General features: G+C 37.0%; 1 protein-coding gene across 13 annotated transcripts in view; it reads right to left on the bottom strand.

The window, feature by feature from the left end:
* Nucleotides 1–22,122, bottom strand: part of tjp1a (tight junction protein 1a) — a 194,874-nt gene that overhangs the window by 82,707 nt on the left and 90,045 nt on the right. The window contains exon 1 of one of the 13 annotated variants that reach the window (XM_067441573.1): nucleotides 7,689–8,152. The exons of the other annotated variants lie outside the window; for them this stretch is intronic. Coding sequence (XP_067297674.1) covers nucleotides 7,689–7,715 — 27 coding nt within the window. The 5' untranslated portion in view covers nucleotides 7,716–8,152. Of the gene's footprint in view, nucleotides 1–7,688; nucleotides 8,153–22,122 lie in introns of those variants that run through there. 13 annotated transcript variants of the gene reach the window in all.

The raw sequence follows: 22,122 nt of genomic DNA on the forward strand, positions 1-22,122 counted from the left end.
TAGACAAACGCCTTTATTTTCAACGCGATCACCTTGTACCCAAACCATTTCGAAACTAAGGAGCCATTTGTCCTCTGATTACAAACAAGCTCCTCTGCGGCGCGTTTGCGGGACTCGTGTTTCGCGCTGTGGGGGATTTTAAAAAAGTGACGTGAGTGGAAGGGAGGCGGCAGCGCGTGTGTGTGTGAGTGAGAGAGCGAGAGAGAGACAGAGGGAGCGCGGCTCGCGGCTGTTATTTTTAAATAGCGCAGCATATTTTAAACTAATCGGTTAACCGGTTTCAACCGGCTAATGAGGCTCGGTGGTCGGTCAAGAAAATGTTTAGTTTTCGCCATCCCTACACCTGCCATTAAAATATTTCAATATATGGCTATAGTGTGCCACGCGTAAAAGCCCGTTGCAGCGTCTGTGTCTGAAGTTTGTTTTGAGCGCTTACACCACCACTCCTGCATAATTACTCTGAGAATTACCCTGGTCTGAACCGCGTCTACTACCGTCTTCCTTCATGTTTGTGTATTGCAGCGTGCATGGGCATGCCGTGGCGTGAGGTGCATCTTGACGTAAAATTCTGCCATTAACGCCTTATCGTGGCGTAAGCGATAGAGCCTAATATAAAACGATAGACATTTTCTATCGTCCAGACGATATATTTCGTCATATCGCCCAGCCCTTGCAGGGATATGCTCGTCTTTCTCGACTGTATACAGTTCACTGAAGGCATATACAGACTGTCTGCTAGGATACTTATCAAGATGGACATGTTGACATACTTCTTGTGTGAGTTTGTCACACAAGAAGTCAGCACAAGACTTTAAAGAGAACTTATACAGCAGCACTCGCATGCATTGATCAAAGTTTACAAAAGAGGGACCATTTTGCCCGTTTTTTTATTTTATTATTGCTGTTGTTGTAGTGTATCACTGAGGAGCCAGCACATCGACAGAAACATAAACAAAGCATTATTTTCAAGTTATAGCCCATATTAAATGTGAGATGAACCACATACGTCCACACAGCAAATGTTGCTTTAGACAAGCACGTGCAGGTCGCGGTTTCTGTTTGCGTCATCACAACATTTCGGCCTTTTTGTTTCGGTGATAAAAGTCTTTCGGTGGCCGAAAATTCGGTGCATCCCTATTATCGGCTTATCGCATGATGACTTTGACAAGTTTTGGTGACGTGATATATAGCCCATTATGTTTACATAAATATTAATTTTATCAACATTTGCCTCATCATATCTGCTCTCCATGCCAGAAGCAAAAGCGGGGCTCAGGCAGATCCTGGACATCTGGGCATCGTCAGGTTAAAAGAGGGCATCATTTAAGGCGTTAGTGTTTTCCTGACATCTATGGGCAGTTTGGAAGAAAAGTCTAAATGCACTGGGTTCCAAAGTGGCACTCCACAGTTCCGGTGCAAATATAAACTTGAAATCGTGCAATGGTGCACACTCACAGCTAGCGTTAAGGCCGTTTCACACGGGACGCGGCAGTCACAAATGCCAAGTTAATTTTCCCAGAGAACTTCTATTTTGCATTCCACTGTGCTGTTTTTTCTATTGTTTAGCTATGTAAACGTGCACTATATAGATGTGTTTGACTGTTGCGCTCACATCTTTTGCAGCACATCATGCATGGAGCTGAATTATAAACAAAACTTAAAAAAACACGCCTATAGAAAAATAGATTTAGCAGCAGATTTGGCCTGGTGAGGCATATCTGCCTTTGTTCATATGGACATCTGACTGCCAGGTAAGGTTAAAGTTTTTCAGCAGTAGTGCCTCAGCATGCCTAATTTACAGAGAAAAAATGTCAGGAAAAAAAAACCTGTAGATGGAAAAATCTCTATGTAAGTATGTAACCATGTACATACTTGTATATCATAGACTGTAAAAAAAAATATGGACGTAGTGTCTGTGACGTTACCCATAGGATTCCGATAAGCCGTTCTGAAGCATAAAGTAGGGGCGAGCTGGGCGTTGCCATCTTGGCAGCGCGTCATCGCAAGTCACACCCGGATAATGGGGACAATGGGGTGAAGCTTATGTGATGCAATGACTATAGACGGCAGATAAATCCACCTGTCACTCAAAGTAACCACGCCCTTAATTATGCAGAACTTTAACACTTTATATAATGGGAACGAATGAGTTATAAAAAAAAAAAATCACCCCCCTCAGAGTTGACATGAAGGGCAAAATTAGACGTATAGACCAAAACCACAATTTGTACCAGGCTGTAAAAATGTTTTTTTCTGCTGTGACGTTAGGAATTTTAACACGGGGCTCAATGAGATTCTGCCAGTCGATGAATTGCAGTGTACATTACTTCCATGTTGGCTTCAAGAGAGATTGCAGGAGGTTGCCGTTTGATTTATATCCATGTAACTTTTTTGCATTCGCAATATTTTTCTCTAGGCCTACTTGTTACTCTGTACAGTAACATTTTGCAATTGTTAACATTACTATAGTATTAAGCAGAGCAGGACCGAGTGTTGTGGAGCTGAGCATGGCTGCTGGAGCGATTGTTACACAAACACGCCTCGCGAGTAGGGATGGGTACCGAAAACCGGTATTAAACGGGCCCCGGGGGTGAATTTTGAAAGACCGTTGTATCGATAAGCTCGGACGTTATCGGTTCTTCTGTCGGTACTTTAGAAAATACACGAGAGAGAGAGAGAGACCGACCACGCGCAAAACGACAGAGGACAGAACTAAACAGTCAAACATAGCTTGGTTACACTTTAGATCTGTGATAGTCTGATTTTATTTTAGATTTTGGCTTCCAAAGATTAACATAATATTTATGTCTAGCGCAACTTATGTAGGCTAATTCCCGTTGCAGCAGTAGCCCACGCTGTCATTTCTCCATAAAACTCAAACGCAATGACAGAATCAGCACGATCAGGGATTGTTGTAAAATACAGTCTAGCAACTGCTGGTAAATTGTGGGGTGCGTTTTAATAATAAAAAGAGCGATTAAGCACAAAAATGTGCGCAAGAGATTGTTCCCAAGTCGGCGCGCGCCCACCGAAACAGCCGCAACGAGACGAGCAAATTACACTTTCGGTTTCACACTCGCGTCTAAACGATCAAATGTACACAAACATCTGTGTCAAAATCCCGGCTTGGAGAGTCTCTTAAACACAACAGTTTAACAGTTTTAGTTTGTGTCTAAAATGGACGTAGTTATTATGGATATAGTCAGGAGAAAGTGTAGTGCATCTGCCTATTATCAGTCGCCTATAGAGCTGCACATCTGTCTTAAAGAGGCAGCGGTGTAAATAAACATGCTGATGAATTACTGCGAATTAAACAACCAAATGCAAAGAGAAAATCACTCACAGCTCTTGAATTAATAACTTCAGCTTTATTATGCATTATTTTGGCTATTTATGATAAACTATGCAGTGTTATTTTACTAGAATTCTTCCTGAAATTAAAGCACTGTATAGGCCAATATAATGTGTATTTTTGCTAATTGTGTGTGTGTGTGTGTGTATATATATATATATATATATATATATATATATATATATATATATATATATATATATATATATATATATATATATATATATATATATATATATATAATCTCAAAAAGTACCGATAAGAATACCGTTAAAGTAACGGACCGATAAGCAGTATCGGTAAGAGTAGTAATACCGTTAAAATCTTAACGATACCCATCCCTACTCGCGAGCCACTGGACTTTTATTATGATGGGACGGGACACAGTCGCGGCCGCACTAATAGTGGGCGGCCGTACTATTTCCGCTTTTCCGGTCATGAGTATAAGGTAAAGCAGCTCTGTATCGTATTAGATACATTTAAGTGTGTTTAAAATTATGTTATGACGTTACTCTGTGCATTCGCTCTGCGTCTGCTGTGACTGCTAAGAGAAAAGCTTCTAACAAATAAAACCGGAAACCGAGGGTAATGCAGAGATGACGCAATTGAAAGGAGACTCCCTCAAACGCTATGTTGAGACATCCCAGGTCCTTGGTTAAAATAGCAATTTTCTCAAAATGTACACATAGTTGGAAACATTTGGGATATTTTAAGTACTCAACTGAACAAAATATATAAAACTAGCCCAGTGGTTTTTAGAAATTTTACTGCAAAAGGCTGCACAGTGCACCTTTAAGGATATTTATTTTTGACACTTCCAGTATCTAAATATTCTTAAGAATTCAAAGTCTGTTGAAAGTGTGTAGGTCTACTTGCAATTATATTATGATTATACAGATCCTTCTCAAAAAAATTAGTCCTTCTCATTTTGTGATAAAGTTCATTATTTTCCATAATGTAATGATAAAAATTAAACTTTCATATATTTTTGATTCATTGCACACCAACTGAAATATTTCAGGTCTTTTATTGTTTTAATACTAATGATTTTGGCATACAGCTCATGAAAACCCAAAATTAGCATATCATGAAAAGGTTCTCTAAACGAGCTATTAAATTAACCTAATCATCTGAATCAACTAATTAACTTTAAACATCTGCAAAAGATTCCTGAGGCTTTTAAAAACTCCCAGCCTAGTTCATTACTCAAAACCGCAATCATGGGTAAGACTGCCGACCTGACTGTTGTCCAGAAGGCCATCATTGACACCCTCAAGCGAGAGGGTAAGACACAGAAAGAAATTTCTGAATGAATAGACTGTTCCCAGAGTGCTGTATCAAAGCACCTCAGTGGAAAGTCTGTGGGAAGGAAAAAGTACGGCAAAAAACGCTGCACAACGAGAAGAGGTGACCGGATCCTGAGGAAGATTGTGGAGAAGGACCGATTCCAGACCTTGGGGGACCTGCGGAAGCAGTGGACTGAGTCTGGAGTAGAAACATCCAGAGCCACCGTGCACAGGCGTGTGCAGGAAATGGGCTACAGGTGCCGCATTCCCCAGGTCAAGCCACTTTTGGGCTACAGAGAAGCAGCCCTGGACTGTTGCTCAGTGGTCCAAAGTACTTTTTTCGGATGAAAGCAAATTTTGCATGTCATTCGGAAATCAAGGTGCCAGATTCTGGAGGAAGACTGGGGAGAAGGAAATGCCAAAATGCCTGAAGTCCAGTGTCAAGTACCCACAGTCAGTGATGGTCTGGGGTGCCATGTCAGCTGCTGGTGTTGGTCCACTGTGTTTTATCAAGAGCAGGGTCAATGCAGCTAGCTATCAGGAGATTTTGGAGCACTTCATGCTTCTATCTGCTGAAAAGTTTTATGTAGATGAAGATTTGGTTTTTCAGCACGACCTAACACCTGCTCACAGTGCCAAAACCACTGGTAAATAGTTTACTGACCATGGTATTACTGTGCTCAATTGGCCTGCCAACTCTCCTGACCTGAACCCTATAGAGAATCTGTGGGATATTGTGAAGAGAAAGTTGAGAGACGCAAGACCCAACACTCTGGATGAGCTTAAGGCCGCTATCGAAGCATCCTGGGCCTCCATAACACCTCAGCAGTGCCACAGGCTGATTGCCTCCATGCCACGCCGCATTGAAGCAGTCATTTCTGCAAAAGGATTCCCGACCAAGTTGACTTTTTTTGTATTAAAAACACTTTTATTTTATTTTTTGAGAAGGTTCATGAGGTTTTCATGAGCTGTATGCCAAAATCATCAGTATTAAAACAATAAAAGACCTGAAATATTTCAGTTGGTGTGCAATGATTCTAAAATATATGAAAGTTTAATTTTTATCACTACATTATGGAAAATAATTAACTTTATCACAATATGCTATTTTTTTTAAAGGACCTGTATATTAAGTGGCATTAAATTGTCTTAAAATTACAGTAATATTATGTATCGCAATTATTTCTGCGAATAAGCAATTAGTTATCATGACAGGCCTAGTTAAAACAAATGCAAACTCCTTCCAATCAAAACTAAAAGTGCTAAAGAAGCCCTAAAGAAGAACATGGTGGGCAGTAGCCATGCGATGCATGTGGTGTCGTTGAAGACACATAAAGGACTTTTGTCTCTGTAAGCTGTCTTAAAGCTTAAGCCACAGGTCATTGTGACATCTGGCCTGTTCTGGAACCATTCAGATAAATAACAAATAATCTCAAACTGAGTATACTATAGGCCTTTTATACTTCTCCAAAATACCTAATCAAAATTTTATTATCCACATGAAGTCATAGTTATTAAAAGAAAGATGGAAAGAAAAAATAAACAACAGCAGATCACAGAGACAAGACAATGTCTTACAGAGGAAACAAGGACCCCAGGGAGATCGAGCAAATCTTTAGGACAAAAAAACAAGGTCATCCAGACAGATCCACACCTCAAATAGACAAGACAAATATTTAAACCTGGAAAAAAATAGCCGTGTCTTCTCAAGCACAGCTTTTCTTGTGGGTTTATTTAGAGGTAAACAGTAATACTAACTAGCTGAACTGGTAAAAATACCAATAACAAACTAAGAGCTTCATACCATAAATAATTACTACCACTACTGTAGTACAATATTAAATAAACTTAAATATATTAAAACAAATTGCAACTCAAAAGTTTGGGACCCATGTTTACTTAAAATGAATCAAGAAAGCATGTGATCAAAAGTAAAGACAAGCAATGTTACAAAATATTTCTATAACAAATGAAAGCTGTACTTATGAACTTTTTCATGAGAGGTTGTATGAATAACAATATTTCATAAGATTGTAGTTTTTACTGTATAATACAAATAAATCATAATCCAATTGAAATATGCGAAATGTTTCCTGGATATAATGTCAATACACACGCATTACATCATCACGTAAACATTTCACCTCATCAAGAGAAACTCACCAAACCTGAATGAGTGAATGTGCAGTACACATTCCTGTTTTCATAAGCTTCTCACACAGTACATTGGAAGAGGAAGCCCACTCAAGAGCAGCATAAACACATACACAAACATAATGTAGGGCATTGTATTCTGCGAGCCACTTTACACGCTCACCCCACGCAAAAACGACTTCTCCGCAGACTGTCTCTGATACGAACCACCTTTAAAATCCTGCCCACAATATTCAGATAACAAACAGAAACTATCTGCGTGTGTTTATTTCCCTGTGTGCGCATTATCGACTATCCAGAGAAAGTTGGTCTACAATATTCAGTAACACGAAAGAAAAAGAAGCAGAGGCTACAGGCTAGGCTACTATAATGAAAGTGCAAAAAATTCACATATCACTTAATTCGACACAAGTTACTGGCAGAAAGCCATTTAATATCAACAGGTAACGTAAGCCTATCTAAAGCGAATGGTAAAACTCTTCCATCCATCAATATTTACTTTGAACGCATTCTAGTCCAAGAATCTTAAAGAATTTCACTCAGTGTTCTTTCAGTGCAAGACAAATTGAGATGTTAGTCAGAATGACAGTTTCAGTCACCATTCACTTGCAGTTCATCTTTTCTCCATATAATGAAAGTTAATGGTGCTTTTAGAGTTATACTTAAGACAGAAAGTCGTACATGTTTGAAACAACACGGGGGTAAAGTAACGTTAAACGATGACAATTTTCGGTGAACTATCTCTTTAAGATCCTGACTTTCACGTGGATTATAAGGAAAACAGGATACATTCGTGTGCAGAATGAGTCTTATCCTACGTGTTTTGCTCCTTAAATGGGTCAGGACTTGTACACCGTCAAATTGTTTCGAAAAGTGCATTCAAAGTCAATTCCTACCTTATTTATAGCAGCTTTAGCAGACATTTTGATATATTGTTGGCTCCCGGCGTAGCAAGTTGACTGTTGTTAAATATCACTACACCCAAAGTACACCCCCAAAAAATATTCCTCCTTCGTCCTGCCCAGCAGCCGCAACAGCGCCGGGCAAAGCGTGTTTATTTCTTCTGACCGCCAAAAGACATGTCAACACAACAGAAATCCAGCAGTCCAAAGTTCATCATCTATTATCGTGCGTGAACATGCACGAACTTCCGAAGCTACGCGAACACTCTGCGAATAGGCTCTCTTTTTCTAATAAAGTGAAAAACAAAGAAAATGAATCAAGAAAACCTTGCTGTTCTAAAGTCGACCGCGCCACAGAGTTTAATAATATCGATATGCAAAACGCGAACGTCCCACAGCAGTAGAAGTTTCAAACAGATGAGCTCGATCCTCGCTTCTCTCCTCTCCCAGCAACAATGACATGTCTGACTGGGATGGTCCATTGCTGTTTTGCGGGGGTGGTGGGGTGGAAACCGGGACAGGGTGTGCCACAATCCAATATATGTAGTTTTAACTCTTTATGTGTATGCAGCGGTTTAATATGGTCATTTCGCCAGTTATGTGATAAATGTGTCATTATTTTACATCAAACGATAGAGGCGAAAATAGAAATAAAAGGGACGCCCCCGTGCCTGATCTTTTCGTTTTGACCGGGGAGCGGACGGGATGGAGAGAGGGAAGCAAGGTAAAGTGACTCACAGTTGTTGCTCGCTACTTTGCTTTTGGTGTGCGAATTTTAAGAAATATAGCAGGTTTATGTATTTTAACACAAAATAAAATTAAGATTAAATAAATACTTGTTGGGATGTTAAAAAATAATAATTTTAACTAAGGTCATTCGTTTTTCTAATGATTGATAAAATTTAAATAGAACTTTTACAAAAAGAAAATATAATATAATAGGAATTAAGTGATTTTTAGTCAATCAGTAATACTGTTTAAGACCAATATAATTATAAGCAGGTCTACTAATTAGCCTACGCTTCCTAAAGCATATACTTTTCTTTAGTTTTATAGACTATCTGAGATTGTGTGCGGTTTAACCTTTAACTCGAGTTTTTTCGTTGATAACAAACCACTCAGGAAACCAAACGGGACATAATTGCAGCAATACAGACCACTTCCTGTGGTTTCCGGGCTCCCTCCCATAGGACAGGGCCTCAGAATGCTGTTTGTATTGTTTTGAAATCAGTATTATGGGCTGTACTTTTCACTGTAAAATGTCAGCTTATGTTTCCAACTTATAAAAAAAAAAAAAACTCACAAAAGCTCAACATATCCTTAAAGAGTATAATCAATCATTCAGTTGTCAGTCATAATGCATTCATGCTTTAGGTCCTTAAAGTATTCCTGTGGTTCTGCAAACAAGAAAGTTAAAGGGTTTCTTTTACAATCAACAAGTAATTTGTCTGTAACAAAGGAAGCAAACTCTAATCTCCAGTTCTCGTAACCGTCATTCAGATAGTAAAGATCTCATTTCTGAATCAGCAAAACTGAGTAAACCGAATCTTTCACTCAAGACGCTGAATGCTATGTTCTCTATTAAAAGTCCATATCGGCTAATGGTCACAAGGCCAGGGCTTGTTGATATAATTCCTCGAATACATTTGACGACTGACAGACAGGTCCAGGAGAGGCTAAGGATATTTTGGATTAGACATGCTGCTGGATAAATTCTTGTCATAGACCAGACCAGAGGGTTAAACCCAAAATAACTTGGTGTAAGAGGTCACATTCTCCCATAGCTATAGCTTCAAGAATTAGAGGGGGGAAGAGGAGTAATAGGAAAGAGCTATAAAATATTTAAGAAAACAAAGCTTTTCAATGACCAATACAGTATGTCAGCCCACAAATATATATAAAAAAACTAAGCATTTATTATCCAAAAACTCTTAGTGCCTTCTCCACATAAAATGTAAACATATATAGAGAGACACTTTTTATGAATAATGCACTAAATTAAATTAAACGTTACAAGGGGTGATGATGAAATATTTGCATGCATGGGAGAAGCCATGAATTACACACATATCCTGTTACCAGGAACCCTGACTACCACTGAACCCAAGAAACACAGAAATAACAACAGAAAGAAATAGAATGATAAATACTGCCAAAGAGGACAATCGTTCAATCCTCCTCCATCGCATGTTACGATCCGCATCGATCAGCGAGGATATCAGGATATTCAGCATGCTGTCTGTTAGCACAGGCAAATCAATCTCCGATGCCTGAAAACCTCAGAACGTCTCTTTCATGTCTTCAAAAACCCAAGTAAATGAGTTTAATGTAAGCCCAAGATGAAGAGGACTGCTATAGCTCGAACTGAAGAGTGAATGGTTCTGTGAGAATGGAGCAGAAAAAGAGAATTAGTGACAGAAAAACACGATTGAAGGCAGCATTGTCGCGCATGGTTACCCTCGACACGGAGCAACCTGAGGCTTCGCATCAGCCGTAGAGCTCAGGTGTGCTCATGGAAGAGCAAGCACTTGGAAAACACTTCCATGGCCTTGAAAATCACACACACACACACACACACACACACACACACACACACACACACACACACACACACACACACACACATACACACACACACACACACAGCACGAGGCATGTCAGAGGGAAAGCCCAGTAGGCTTTCCTGCCTGTAGTTAGAGTCTAATGGACAGTGAAATGTGCAGATCACATGCTCTGGCCCACCAATGCTCCTCTGAATGTTCATATTTTACAATGCAGGTGGAATGTAATCACAAAAATAAATTGTTAATAATTTGAAAGAATAAATCCTTTTAAAACGTTAAAGTAAAAACATGTTTTATAGCTGAAAAAATACATTTAACATGACAATAATGTAATTTTACTGTAAAAAATTATAGTTTTTGAAATAAAAAATGTATGAAGGTATCCCCATGTAAAACATACAAAAATACAGTAAAACAATAATATTGTGAAATATTATTACAATTACTAAAATAACTGTTTTCTATTGTGATACATCTATAAATGTAATTTATCAGAAAACCAGGCATTTTCAGCACCATTACTCCAGTTCTCAGTGTCATATGATCATTCAGAAATCATTCTAATATGATGATTTGCTGCTCATGTAATATTATTTTTTGCTAATAACTTCAACACCTTGAGTAAAAAAATAAAAAAAAAATTTATTTTATTTCTTGCTTTAAGCCCTAACAAGTGTATATCTAATATTTATGTGTATCTAAAATGTATCCACCATTCTAATATTGTGAAAGATTTTATTGTGTTTAATTCCTCCTTGGCTGTTTCTCTGATCGTCTTTAAATTTCACACACATCTGCTCTAGACCAAAATAATTTAGAATCAATTAAATAGTTTAGCAGGAACAAATCTGCCTGTTATGACTATTATGGCTATATCTAATGTGTACAAAGTCCAAACGTCTCAGCTTTGCACATATGGAGAAGTGATTCTGAACAAACAAAAAGCTTTGTTTCATTCATTTATGATGCTTTGGGTGTTAACAGCCAATTCTAAACTATCCACCATTTCAGCTGAAAGAGGATGGGTGTGAGATTGTTGTACAGAGGAAGAAATAGGATAAGGAATATTTTAAGGCTATTCTTTTTCTACCAGTTTCCCTCGCTTTGAATGGAAATAAATGCTTGTAGATCTAGTTCTAATAATTGTGATGCTTTTAACATTCCACACGACATCTCTTCTGGAAAAAGTAAAAGTAATTGTGGTTTAATGGGTGTTATGTGTATATATATATATATATATATATATATATATATATATATATATATATATATATATATATATATATATATATATATATGTATATATATACATATATATATATATATATATATATATATATATATATATATATATATATATATATATATATATATATATATATATATATATATATATATATATATATATAGTGGTTTGGATTTGTGTGAGACTCTCAGTAGGACCTTAGCTGAGTCCATAGACTGACCTCAAGAGGGTTTCGTTAGCTGTGAAAACAAAGCACTTTAAGGCATGAACTTCCAGAGTAAATACAGACTCTAGAAACTAGATAAGGTCTATTTGGTTTTTAATTCAGCACAGATGAAGAGAGGCGGTGAAACTGGATCTTTTTTTCCTCTATTCTGTTCCCTCCCTCAGGTCTCTGAGGTTCACTATGTTTTCTACACTAACACTCATACACCCCACACGCACATTAAATACACTAATACTCTTACTCTCCAAACTACTCCCACCTATATATAGAGCTAGAACCTGTTTTAATAATAAAAAAGGGGCGAAGTCTTAAGCATGTTGATGAAAAGAAAGCATGGTAAATTGTGAAGTCAATATAGTATAGCCAAGTGAAGAACAGAAAAGAGAACACTGGATCATATCCATCTGTTGGCAGTTCTCAGTTGTTTTTGTTCGGAGAGGTGCAGCTCTGAACTCTGAATGATTAAGAAGTGTTGCAGTTGCCGTAAATCAAAATGTCATAAATTTCACCAACATTGTCAAGGCAACACACACACAATACTAATAGTACAATATACATTATCTAAGCAACATAATATGTAATGAAAATCCCGAATGTACTGACCGACACTAAAATTTAACTATTTAAATAAAATTTAAATATTTTTATGTCCCTGTCAAAAGTTTGGAAACGTGTAATGTTTTTGAAAGAAGTTTCTTATATGCTCACCAAGGCTGTATTTATTTAATCATAAAAATACAGTAAAGACACAGACAGTAATATTGTGAAGAAATCATTTTAATATTCTGATTTACTGCTCATGCATTGTTTCTTATCATCAATGTTGAAAACAGTTTTTGCTGCTTAACATTTTGGTTAAAACAATAATACCATTCAAACATTTGTGGTAAGATTAAAAAGAGAGAGAATTAACACTTATTCATCAAAGATGGATCAAATTGTTAAAAGGTGACAGTGAAGACATGTATAATATTACAAAGATTTATATTTAATACATTATTTGTTGTTCATTGACCTTTCTATTCATCAAAAAATCCTGAAAATAATTTCACCATTTTCAGAAAAATGTTTTCAACATTGATATTAACATGAAGAACTTAAGTTGCTTATTATAGCGCCACCTTGTGGATTTTTAAAAATAAAAATATGGTACACTTCTTTTCACAAGATGTTAACAAGCTGTATGAATGGATTAATTTGAATAACAGTAGGCCATTCAAATTTGATGCTATTAGCCGCTAAAATGTAATTGCTTGTTGGTGCAATTTTTTGTGTGTGCTTGTTTTGATAGATACCAATCTTCTTAGCATCTGTAAAACTGCATTCTACCATCTTAAAAATATATCGAAATAGGAATATCTTCTGTGTGATAATTCTGATCCTTTTTGAATATTCCTATTCAATAACTGTTTACTCAACACGTCATCCTTAATAAACCCGTCTCTGGCATGACGACTCCGATCCTACGAATATTCAATAATCGTTTACCTGACACGTCATCCTAAATAAACCCGTCACCGGCGTGATGACTTCGATCCTTCGAATATTCCTATTTAATAATTGTTTAATTGACACGTCATCCTCTTTGGCATGATACCTCGAACTTTCAAACATTCCAATCCGATCTAACATGATTTCTGACCTGTAAGGTTGCCACAATAATAATCATACACTGTTTGTTAATAGGCCAGAGGAGAACTGGCACCCTGACTGAGCCTGATTTCTTCCAAGGTTTATTTTTCTTCATCATGCCCTGATGGAGTTTTGGTTCCTTGCCACTGTCGCCTTTGACTTGGTCTGCTCAGTTGGGGACACTAAAATTATGATCCAATTTTTCTACTAAATATCCAAATAAAATTAATTACTAAATTAACTGTATCAACTATATCACTGATCTGCCCATATTGTCACTATATGATGAATTGAAATGAGCTGATCATTTTATCCAAATGAAATATTTACCTGTTTAACATGTGAACCTGCTTTGAAACAATTGTTATTGTAAAAGCGCTATATAAATAAAGTTGACTTGACGGCAATTTTTTGAAGCAAAAAAAAAAAAAAAAAAAAAAAACAGAAAATCAAAACACAATAAGAGTTATTTCACAGAGCCACAATGACCTGTCCTTTTAAACCTGACGGTGGTCCCAAACATAGTTACTCCACACAAATTATACCAACACACAGAGCAGCTATAAATCAAACACTGGCAGGAAATAAAATTGAGCCCGAGTTCATGGTGTGAGTCGCAGGAGAATGCAGCAGAGAGGAGATTGTTTATTCTGAGATTCAATGACCTCTGATGCATGGAACAGCGGGACACTGAAATGGTGCTTTGCTGAAAATTACAAAAAGAAAACAGGTGGATTAAAAGTCCATTGCAATTACATTATGTGACCCTTTCAGGAAAGACCCAGCTGACTTCGCCCAATGTTAAAAAAAAACTTCACAGTATATGAGTGCATGCATGCTTGAAAGGTAGCATTACATTCAACAACAAAGACCTGATCAAATACAGCAACATGTTGCTAATTTAAAATTCACTCAAAGTCACTATAAAAAGTGCAAATTCTCCCTGTGTAAAATTAAGTAGCCTATACAGGGAAAAGCATTTGAAATATTAATTCATAACAGAATGGATTCTGATAAGGAGCTTAAATAAATAGAACAACAATGGTGGCTACTTCGTGACCTTCAAAACAGCCTCTTAGTTGTTTGGTTCTAAAATGAGAAAATCAACTTTTTTCCCGCCCTCAAGTACTGTGGTTACAGCCATGCTGTGTCCGTCCAGAGAGACTAGCCGTCCTCCATTCAACCCACTGGGTCACAGCCAAATGTGCAAGTTTAGAGCTATTAGTTATAGTCACTGCCAGAACAACACACATACTGGTCTCATCAGTTACCAAAAGCCTAGTTACAAAGCAGACTTATTGTGATAGGCTCAGACCATAAGAAGCTGAGGCTACTCCTTTTTTACATTTTAAAGGGACAGTCTTGAAAAAAAAATCTTTTGGAAATACTTTTGGCATGTTTGGAATGACATAATGAATATTTGTATGTGTTTTGAATGCATTTTTACAGTGAACTATTAATTTAATATGTGCAGATTGAGATTTCAGAGATGAACATGTGACTTGTTTAGAGTCCATTGTTTTATGGACAAAGAATGGCCAAGATCGCAAACAATGCTCCTTTAAATCACACAAAGACATTTATTCAGTGTACCATGACAATCATAAATACATAACAAACAGTCATTATTCTCAAATAGCATTAATAGAGATAAACAACAGCTTTGTTTTGTATTATTTTTGTCAAAGACATTTTTTTCCACATTTACATGTATAAATATAGACTGTACATTCCAAAAGCGTACTTTGATGAGTGGAGGCAGAGCTCAAAGCACCCTGTGCTTCAATAATTCACATCACACACTTGGTTAGATCAGCCTATTTATAAAAATCAAAAAGAGCTCTTTCAATAATTTTACAAAGCTTTTATTACTACTAAAAAAGCCAGGGAATATCAAGGTTGACATTTTGTTCTTGGTATTATCAGTCAGTAGCCGTACAGTTCCTGAAATAGTGCAGTGATAATGAAGTAATGAAGTAAATTACAATAATTAACTTTTTATGAGTAATGACTGTTCTGCTGTAGTGGAAATACAAAATGCATAATGCATGTTTCCTTTGTATGGTGCCTATTTCTATTGTCACTCATTTCCTGGTACATCACAAATGTGATGTGGATCCGCTGAGGGATTCTAGAGAGGAAGCCAAGAATTATACATGTAAACATGCAAGCTCACACATACATAATGCATGAAGCACACACATCGCTAAATGAATCGTAAATGGGATGCCAATCACATCTGTCTCTATAGCTCCATTCTCCCTCAGCATATGCAGCCATAAGAGACTAATCTCCAAATGGCAGGACCAATATAGCAGCTTATTTACATGTGATGTGTGTAACACATAACATAACATAGACCTATGTCTAGTATTCCTCACACTATTTCCTTACAGTCATAGCACTGAATGTGCGTTACAGTTCTGACCGGTAAAGCTGTGTCCTTAACCGCAAGTGTTTGACTGGGAGACATAGCTTGTTTGTCACTGCCCCAGGGGAAGAATCTTCTTACAAACAGCCTCGTACAGATGTGAACAAGCAACACCTTTAGGGGCCATTCACACAGAATGCGTTTTTGCATTTCACTGCACTGCTTTTCCATTGTTTTTCTAAGTAAGCATGTGCTTAAATGGGATTATCCTCATGCAAGAGACCCCTAAAAGTCCCTAACAATTATCCGCCATTTTCGAACAGTCAAATCCAGTCGTGAATGCACATTGTGATTTGTGAATATTCAAAACTGTAGCTATAGGCATGCATGATCTATATCTGCAACAGACTGAAGCAGGTGCTTTTATAGGATTTATCATAAATGGTAGATAATTCTGCATATTCTAAAAAAAAACTATTAAAAATCTTAACATTATATTAGCACAATAAATAGTTTTGATCATCAAGAGAAACCTGCTACAGACACATTGCTCAATTTTTAATGAAAGCAGTGCACTCATTATAAACAAGTTACTTGGAAAAAAATCATAAACCATCAACCAACCAGCCATTAAATGAAATTAATTATAAAAATAGTAATACATTAGTCATGTGTTTAATAAACATTAATATAGCCTATTTATCAATTTCAAATCATGTTTAATCACCATAAACTAGGTATCATTTGAAAGCTTAAATTCACAAAAAGCATCCGGGTTTGCAAGTTTTAAAAATAAAAACAGGGGAAATTACTGATAAACAAGGAAAGAACAGGGAAATTATAAATTAGGAGTCAAAATTATAAATGATTATACATTTATTTAAAATATGAAATTAATTTTATTTGTTGTTTATTTGAATAGGGACAGATACAAAATAAAGATACACCTGTCCCTAGTAAGGCATTTAAAAAACAGGGAAAAATTTCCAGTGAATACAATAAAATGTCCAGAAAACAGTTAGCACCAAAAAAGATAAATATATCAGAAAAACACATGTCCTTAAACTCACACAGGATCACACTTCACATACTCCCCTCATACGGCAGGATGCTGCTGCTGTAAGAACCAAGTTTTTGTTACTTTTTTAAAGGTGGAAAGTTTAGTTAAAGTTTTTATATTTGTTGGAAGCCAAATACACAGATTGGCTCCTTTCACAGAAAAAAACATTTTGGGCAAAATATGTTTTACAAAAGGGAACTTTACAGTCTCCACATGTAGCAGCTCTTGTTGATCAAGAAAATTCCAGTCTGTTGACAAATTTACACAGTGGCTCAGGTGCAAGTCCAGTCAAACATTTAAAAAAATAGCGTTATGCGTCTAAAATTAACAAAATTAACAAAATTTAAGATTTTATATTTACTTAAAATGTAACAGTGGTGAAATTGTGTAATATTCACCATTCGTGTAGTATAATTATGTAATATTCAACAGACACGCTAAATGAAAATGCACTTTCACTCTCTGACAGTAAGGCGCGCAGGAACAGCAGAAATATTTTGGTTTCTCTTCTTTAACTACTCTCAAATGTAATTTTTTAAGCACGTTCAAAGACTAATGTTTGTTTTAACATACTTTCCAGTATTTGAATACTGTGTCTGAAATTCAAGAACCACAAAGCCTGTTATTAACCAACAAATGTTACATGTTTTAGTGTAGATGCAAATATTATAATAGCTAAACTAACAGAATAGGCCTAGATGAACAACGCGTTAGCTAACACAACATTAAAAAGTAACCATGTAGTTAAAAACCAGTAATATTGAGTTAAAACATTTAGGCTATAAAAACACAAACCAACACATTCTCGCATGTGAAAGGTTATCCAATGTCTTCGGGAATTTAAATCGCGTTGGTTTTACAGGTTTTTAGTTTTAGCGTTTTTTTGTGTTTTTTTATTTCAGCATCTGAAGTGTTGATGTGCGTTGACCGTTTTAAAATGGTAGCACGTCAACATGCCGGGTGCGGTCAAATGAGGCATCTATGTATATATATCTATGGGAACCACAACAACCCCGACTTCAGAATTCAATATAACTGCTCAGTGCATCAACTGTATAGTAAAACAGTAGAACTACATTGTTTATTAGGCACTTCCATTTGTCTGCATCTCAAACTCAGCAGTGCACACACAATACTATCCAACATCAATATGTGGGCATGATACTTTGGTGTTATCTGTGCAAAATACAGCTTTTATTATTTGTATTTCGAAAGAGCAAGAACAAAATTTTGCATGGATGCATCCATCTTAGTTTTCTAACTTGCGTACTGGATTCAAGTGTGAGATCATTCTCAGCCCCGACATCCCTCTTCCGATATAAATGGAAAGCAGCATTACTTTTCTGATAGTCTCTAATTCAATATGACACTGGAGTTATAGCTAGATTCAACTTAATATACAGCATGAGCAACTTTTAGAGATGTGCCTCAGCGAGATGAGACCCATGGCTCATTTTAACAGCTTTATGTATTGAAGTGAGAGGCGGACCATGAGATCAGCCATTAAAATGTCAGATGTGCGGAGACTTGCTTCTATAGGGAGCCATAAGAGGATCACTGCAGAATGAAACCAGGCTACATGTGATAAGTTGTCGTTTTATACGCATTAAGCTCTAAAAGGGGTCATTTAAGGAGCACAATGGAGAACATGTACATCAGTCAACAATACTATTGTAGTATTCATCCACAGCTGCTGATGTCTTTACATTAACATTAAGGGAAAAGCTTTTTATATGTGTGTACCTATATGCATAGCTGGGAGCAAACGCTTCAGACCACACAGAGCTCGTTTTTTGTGTGTGTGAAATTTAGAGCGCTTTGAATTATTTTGAGAAGCAATTGATTTAGAAGCTTAAAAAGCTTTGCTTCTCTCACTACCAGAATGACTTCTTTGACCGCTGCATGCAAGAGTGATGTACTATATCAATGTGCCATTTACTTTCTCTTCTCTCCTTAATGGGACCGTATGTAAAGTGTGAATGCACACTTCATTCAAGTACGTTTTGCCTATGGTTTTATGAATACTGTGACTTCTGACATACTACTCTTTTCACACTGCATATTCAGATACTGCCCTTGTCTCTCGATTTTTGGCATTCTGCTGTGCTGCGTGTCAAATATTTCAACGCAAGCTCGTGTTGTGTAAACTGCCAATGACTGTTCTAGAAATAACACACAACTACTGTAACCATTGCAATCAGTAAGCAGAAAGTGCAGGTCAAGGCTTCTCTAATACACACACTCACCTGTGCCCCACAGCCTGGCTACACTGTAACTGTATTAGCCTGTATAGTGCTGCTCTGAAATCCATTTAGCACAGTTTACAGCTCTTGTAAAACTCCAATCTGCACCAGTATCCAATTAATACTTGTTAAGGGTTAAAAGTCGTTTTCACAAGCACGATGAGCATGAACGGGAACAGCTGTAACTCTTTTGGACAGTCATGCCACATTAAGCCTTTAGCATTTGCACCATTTTTCCCAGTAAGTAAAGATGTTGACAAATGCTTCAGGATGCCAACTGTACTGATGATATGCATAGCAACTGCTACTGTGATGGCTTAACTTTGGCAACTACGGGCCAAGTTGTGCACTGTTCACATTGCTTGGGATTAGAGTTTAAGCTTGTCTGTAAACAATATCGTATTGTAATGCTATTGCAGTGTTTACACATAAATGAGATCAGCAAGATAAGCATAGTTGTACTAGAATTAAAGGGGAAGGATCAGTAGTTCAACTGACGGACGAATGTTGATATTTTCATACATATGTGACAATATCTTTCCTACATCTGTTTAGCATTTTCACTCTCTCTCTCTCTCTCTCTCTCTCTCTCTCTCTCTCTCTCTCTCTCTCTCTCTCTCTCTCTCTCTCTCTCTCTCTCTCTCTCTCTCTGCATGCTGGGACCGTTTGGTTGTGTGTGTTGATTCTCAAGGGAAGAGGGTGACTTTTGAAGGTGTAATTTTAAATTTAAAAATTGGGTTATAACAGTTGATTTTTGGAATTTGGTTAAATTGATTTTGCCGATTTTTTTCTGGGATGGTGCTGTGATGGCGTCATTCCCAAATGAAGAGACTTGGTGGTTTAAGCGCACCGATACCTGTTTCTAGAGGAATTAGGCAGGGCTGTCCACTATCAGGACAGTTGTATAGTCTTGTCATTGAACCTCTTTTGTGTAGGTTAAAGAGAAATCTTAATGGAGTCTTGATACCAAATGGAGACATAAGTTCTATGGTGTCTATCGGCTTATGCCGATGATGTTACCGTTTTTATAACAGGCCAGGATGATGTTACAGTTTTAACTAAGAACATTGAATTATATGAAAAGGCGTCATCAGTTAGATTAAACTGGGGAAAAAGTGAGGATTTCATTATTGGACAATGGGTGAGAAAAGGACCTCCAAAGCTACCTGGTGGTTTGAAATGAGGTAGGGAGGGACTGAAGGTTTTAGGTGTATATTTAGGTAATAATCAGTTTCAGATGCAGAATTAGGAGGGAATGCTGGAGAAAGTGATTGTCCGATTGTCTAAATGGAAATGGCTATTACTACAGTTGTTGTACCGAGGGCGAGTTTTCGTTGTTACAGTTTTTCTCAATTGCTAAAACACTAAAAACCATCGGCTGGACAAATTTCTCAGTTGCCTGAACTCATTTAGCTAATTGTGCAGTCTGTTGTCAATACCTTAAACCATTTCACATGGTAAAACACAATTTGCAGATCTCACTTGGACTTTTCAGCTAAAATCTAAACACATTCTCATTGTCAAAACACATTCTGCACTCTAATGCACATGCCTTCATACAGGTTAACACAAGTGGCAACAATCAAATACAAACGGAGAACACAATGTCATCGATTAAACACAACCACTCAAAACTGATTTAACCTGTTTCAAATGATGAGACACAACCAATATAAGTACAGTGCATTGTAGGCTGTATACTGTACAATTAACAAATCAAATTGCCCTGAACATGTTGCTTTCCATTTGTTTACAGTAGGCTACTGACTGCTCAATAGATTTTGACTGGTTGCAGGTTCATATCAACAAAGAACAAAGGACAAGTTTGTGAGATGTAGAGTACAGTACTGTAAAAATCAGCCTAATCTAATGAAAATGCATATCTATAGCAAAAATTGTATTTATCGTGCGATTTATATGCCAAAATGAGTTTTTATGTGCATTTGTTACACATGCAGTTTTCGTTTGCATATGATATGTACTTTATATTGTGTTATGTGCACGTACTCCAAACAACTCAACCTACCCAATAGGGTGACAATGCAAATCATATGCACATAAAAAATAATTGTGCCGTATAAATCGCACAATAAATACAATTTGTGATGTATATGCATTTCATGAGAATGAGTTGGTAAAAATAGGGCTACAAGCAAGAGTAAGAACAAAAAATTGCAAAGCAAAGCAGAGTAGTAATAATTTCTGACCAATTTTGAGCTACTATGATCACAAGACAATGACAGAAAAATATGAATTTTTTTTTAGATTAAAATTTACTTCTGCCTGAGAACTATGTTTTGAACAACGTGTTTTCTATTTTTTGCTGTATTGTTTACTGTTTGCTTGATAGTGTTTATCATTTTGATCACTTTGTTTATGATTTGAGAGCAGTGTTTGATTTTGAACACAGGTAAAACTGTTTTGAGGCGAAAGTTTCATTTTGCAAGAGGAGTCAGAGGTTTTGTGAATAGTGCTTGAAGAGGAGGTTTTGTGTTTAATGGTTTCAGAAAAGGGAGCAAGGTTTCAGAAATAGTGTTTTAGCAATTGAGAAAAACTGTAATAACCTCACTGCCTCACACACTGCCTTATACAGAGAGCATTAGTGGACTTCTTCTGGAGTGGGCAGCACTGGATTTGGGCAGCAGCACTGTATCCTGTCCAGGAAGGAGGCCAGGGGTTGGTGGATGTGAGGAGTCGTATCCGTGCTTTCAGGATACAAGTGGCACAGAGACTCCTGTACCATAAGGGCTTGACTTGGGCTCAAACAGCTTGTGCTTTGCTTCAGAAAGTAGGAGGACTGGGATTGGATAAACATCTATTCCTAATAAGACTGGGGGAGGTGAGCTTGTCTGAGCTTACACTGTTTTATAGGTCTATGTTTCAGGTCTGGAGAACTGTTTTTAAAGTAGACCGGGACATTGATTCTCAAGGACACTGGGTAACTGAAGAACACTTGTTTTTTAATCCAATGATACAGACAAGGATGTTATCTTCTGTGACTATACAAACATGCTTATTAAGGAATAACATTGTAAAACTGGGGTATCTCGTGGACAAAAATGGATGGAGATCAGCAGAGACCCTTA

The sequence above is a fragment of the Pseudorasbora parva genome, chromosome 1 (assembly GCF_024679245.1).
Source record: "Pseudorasbora parva isolate DD20220531a chromosome 1, ASM2467924v1, whole genome shotgun sequence".
NCBI classification, from domain to species: Eukaryota; Metazoa; Chordata; class Actinopteri; order Cypriniformes; family Gobionidae; genus Pseudorasbora; species Pseudorasbora parva.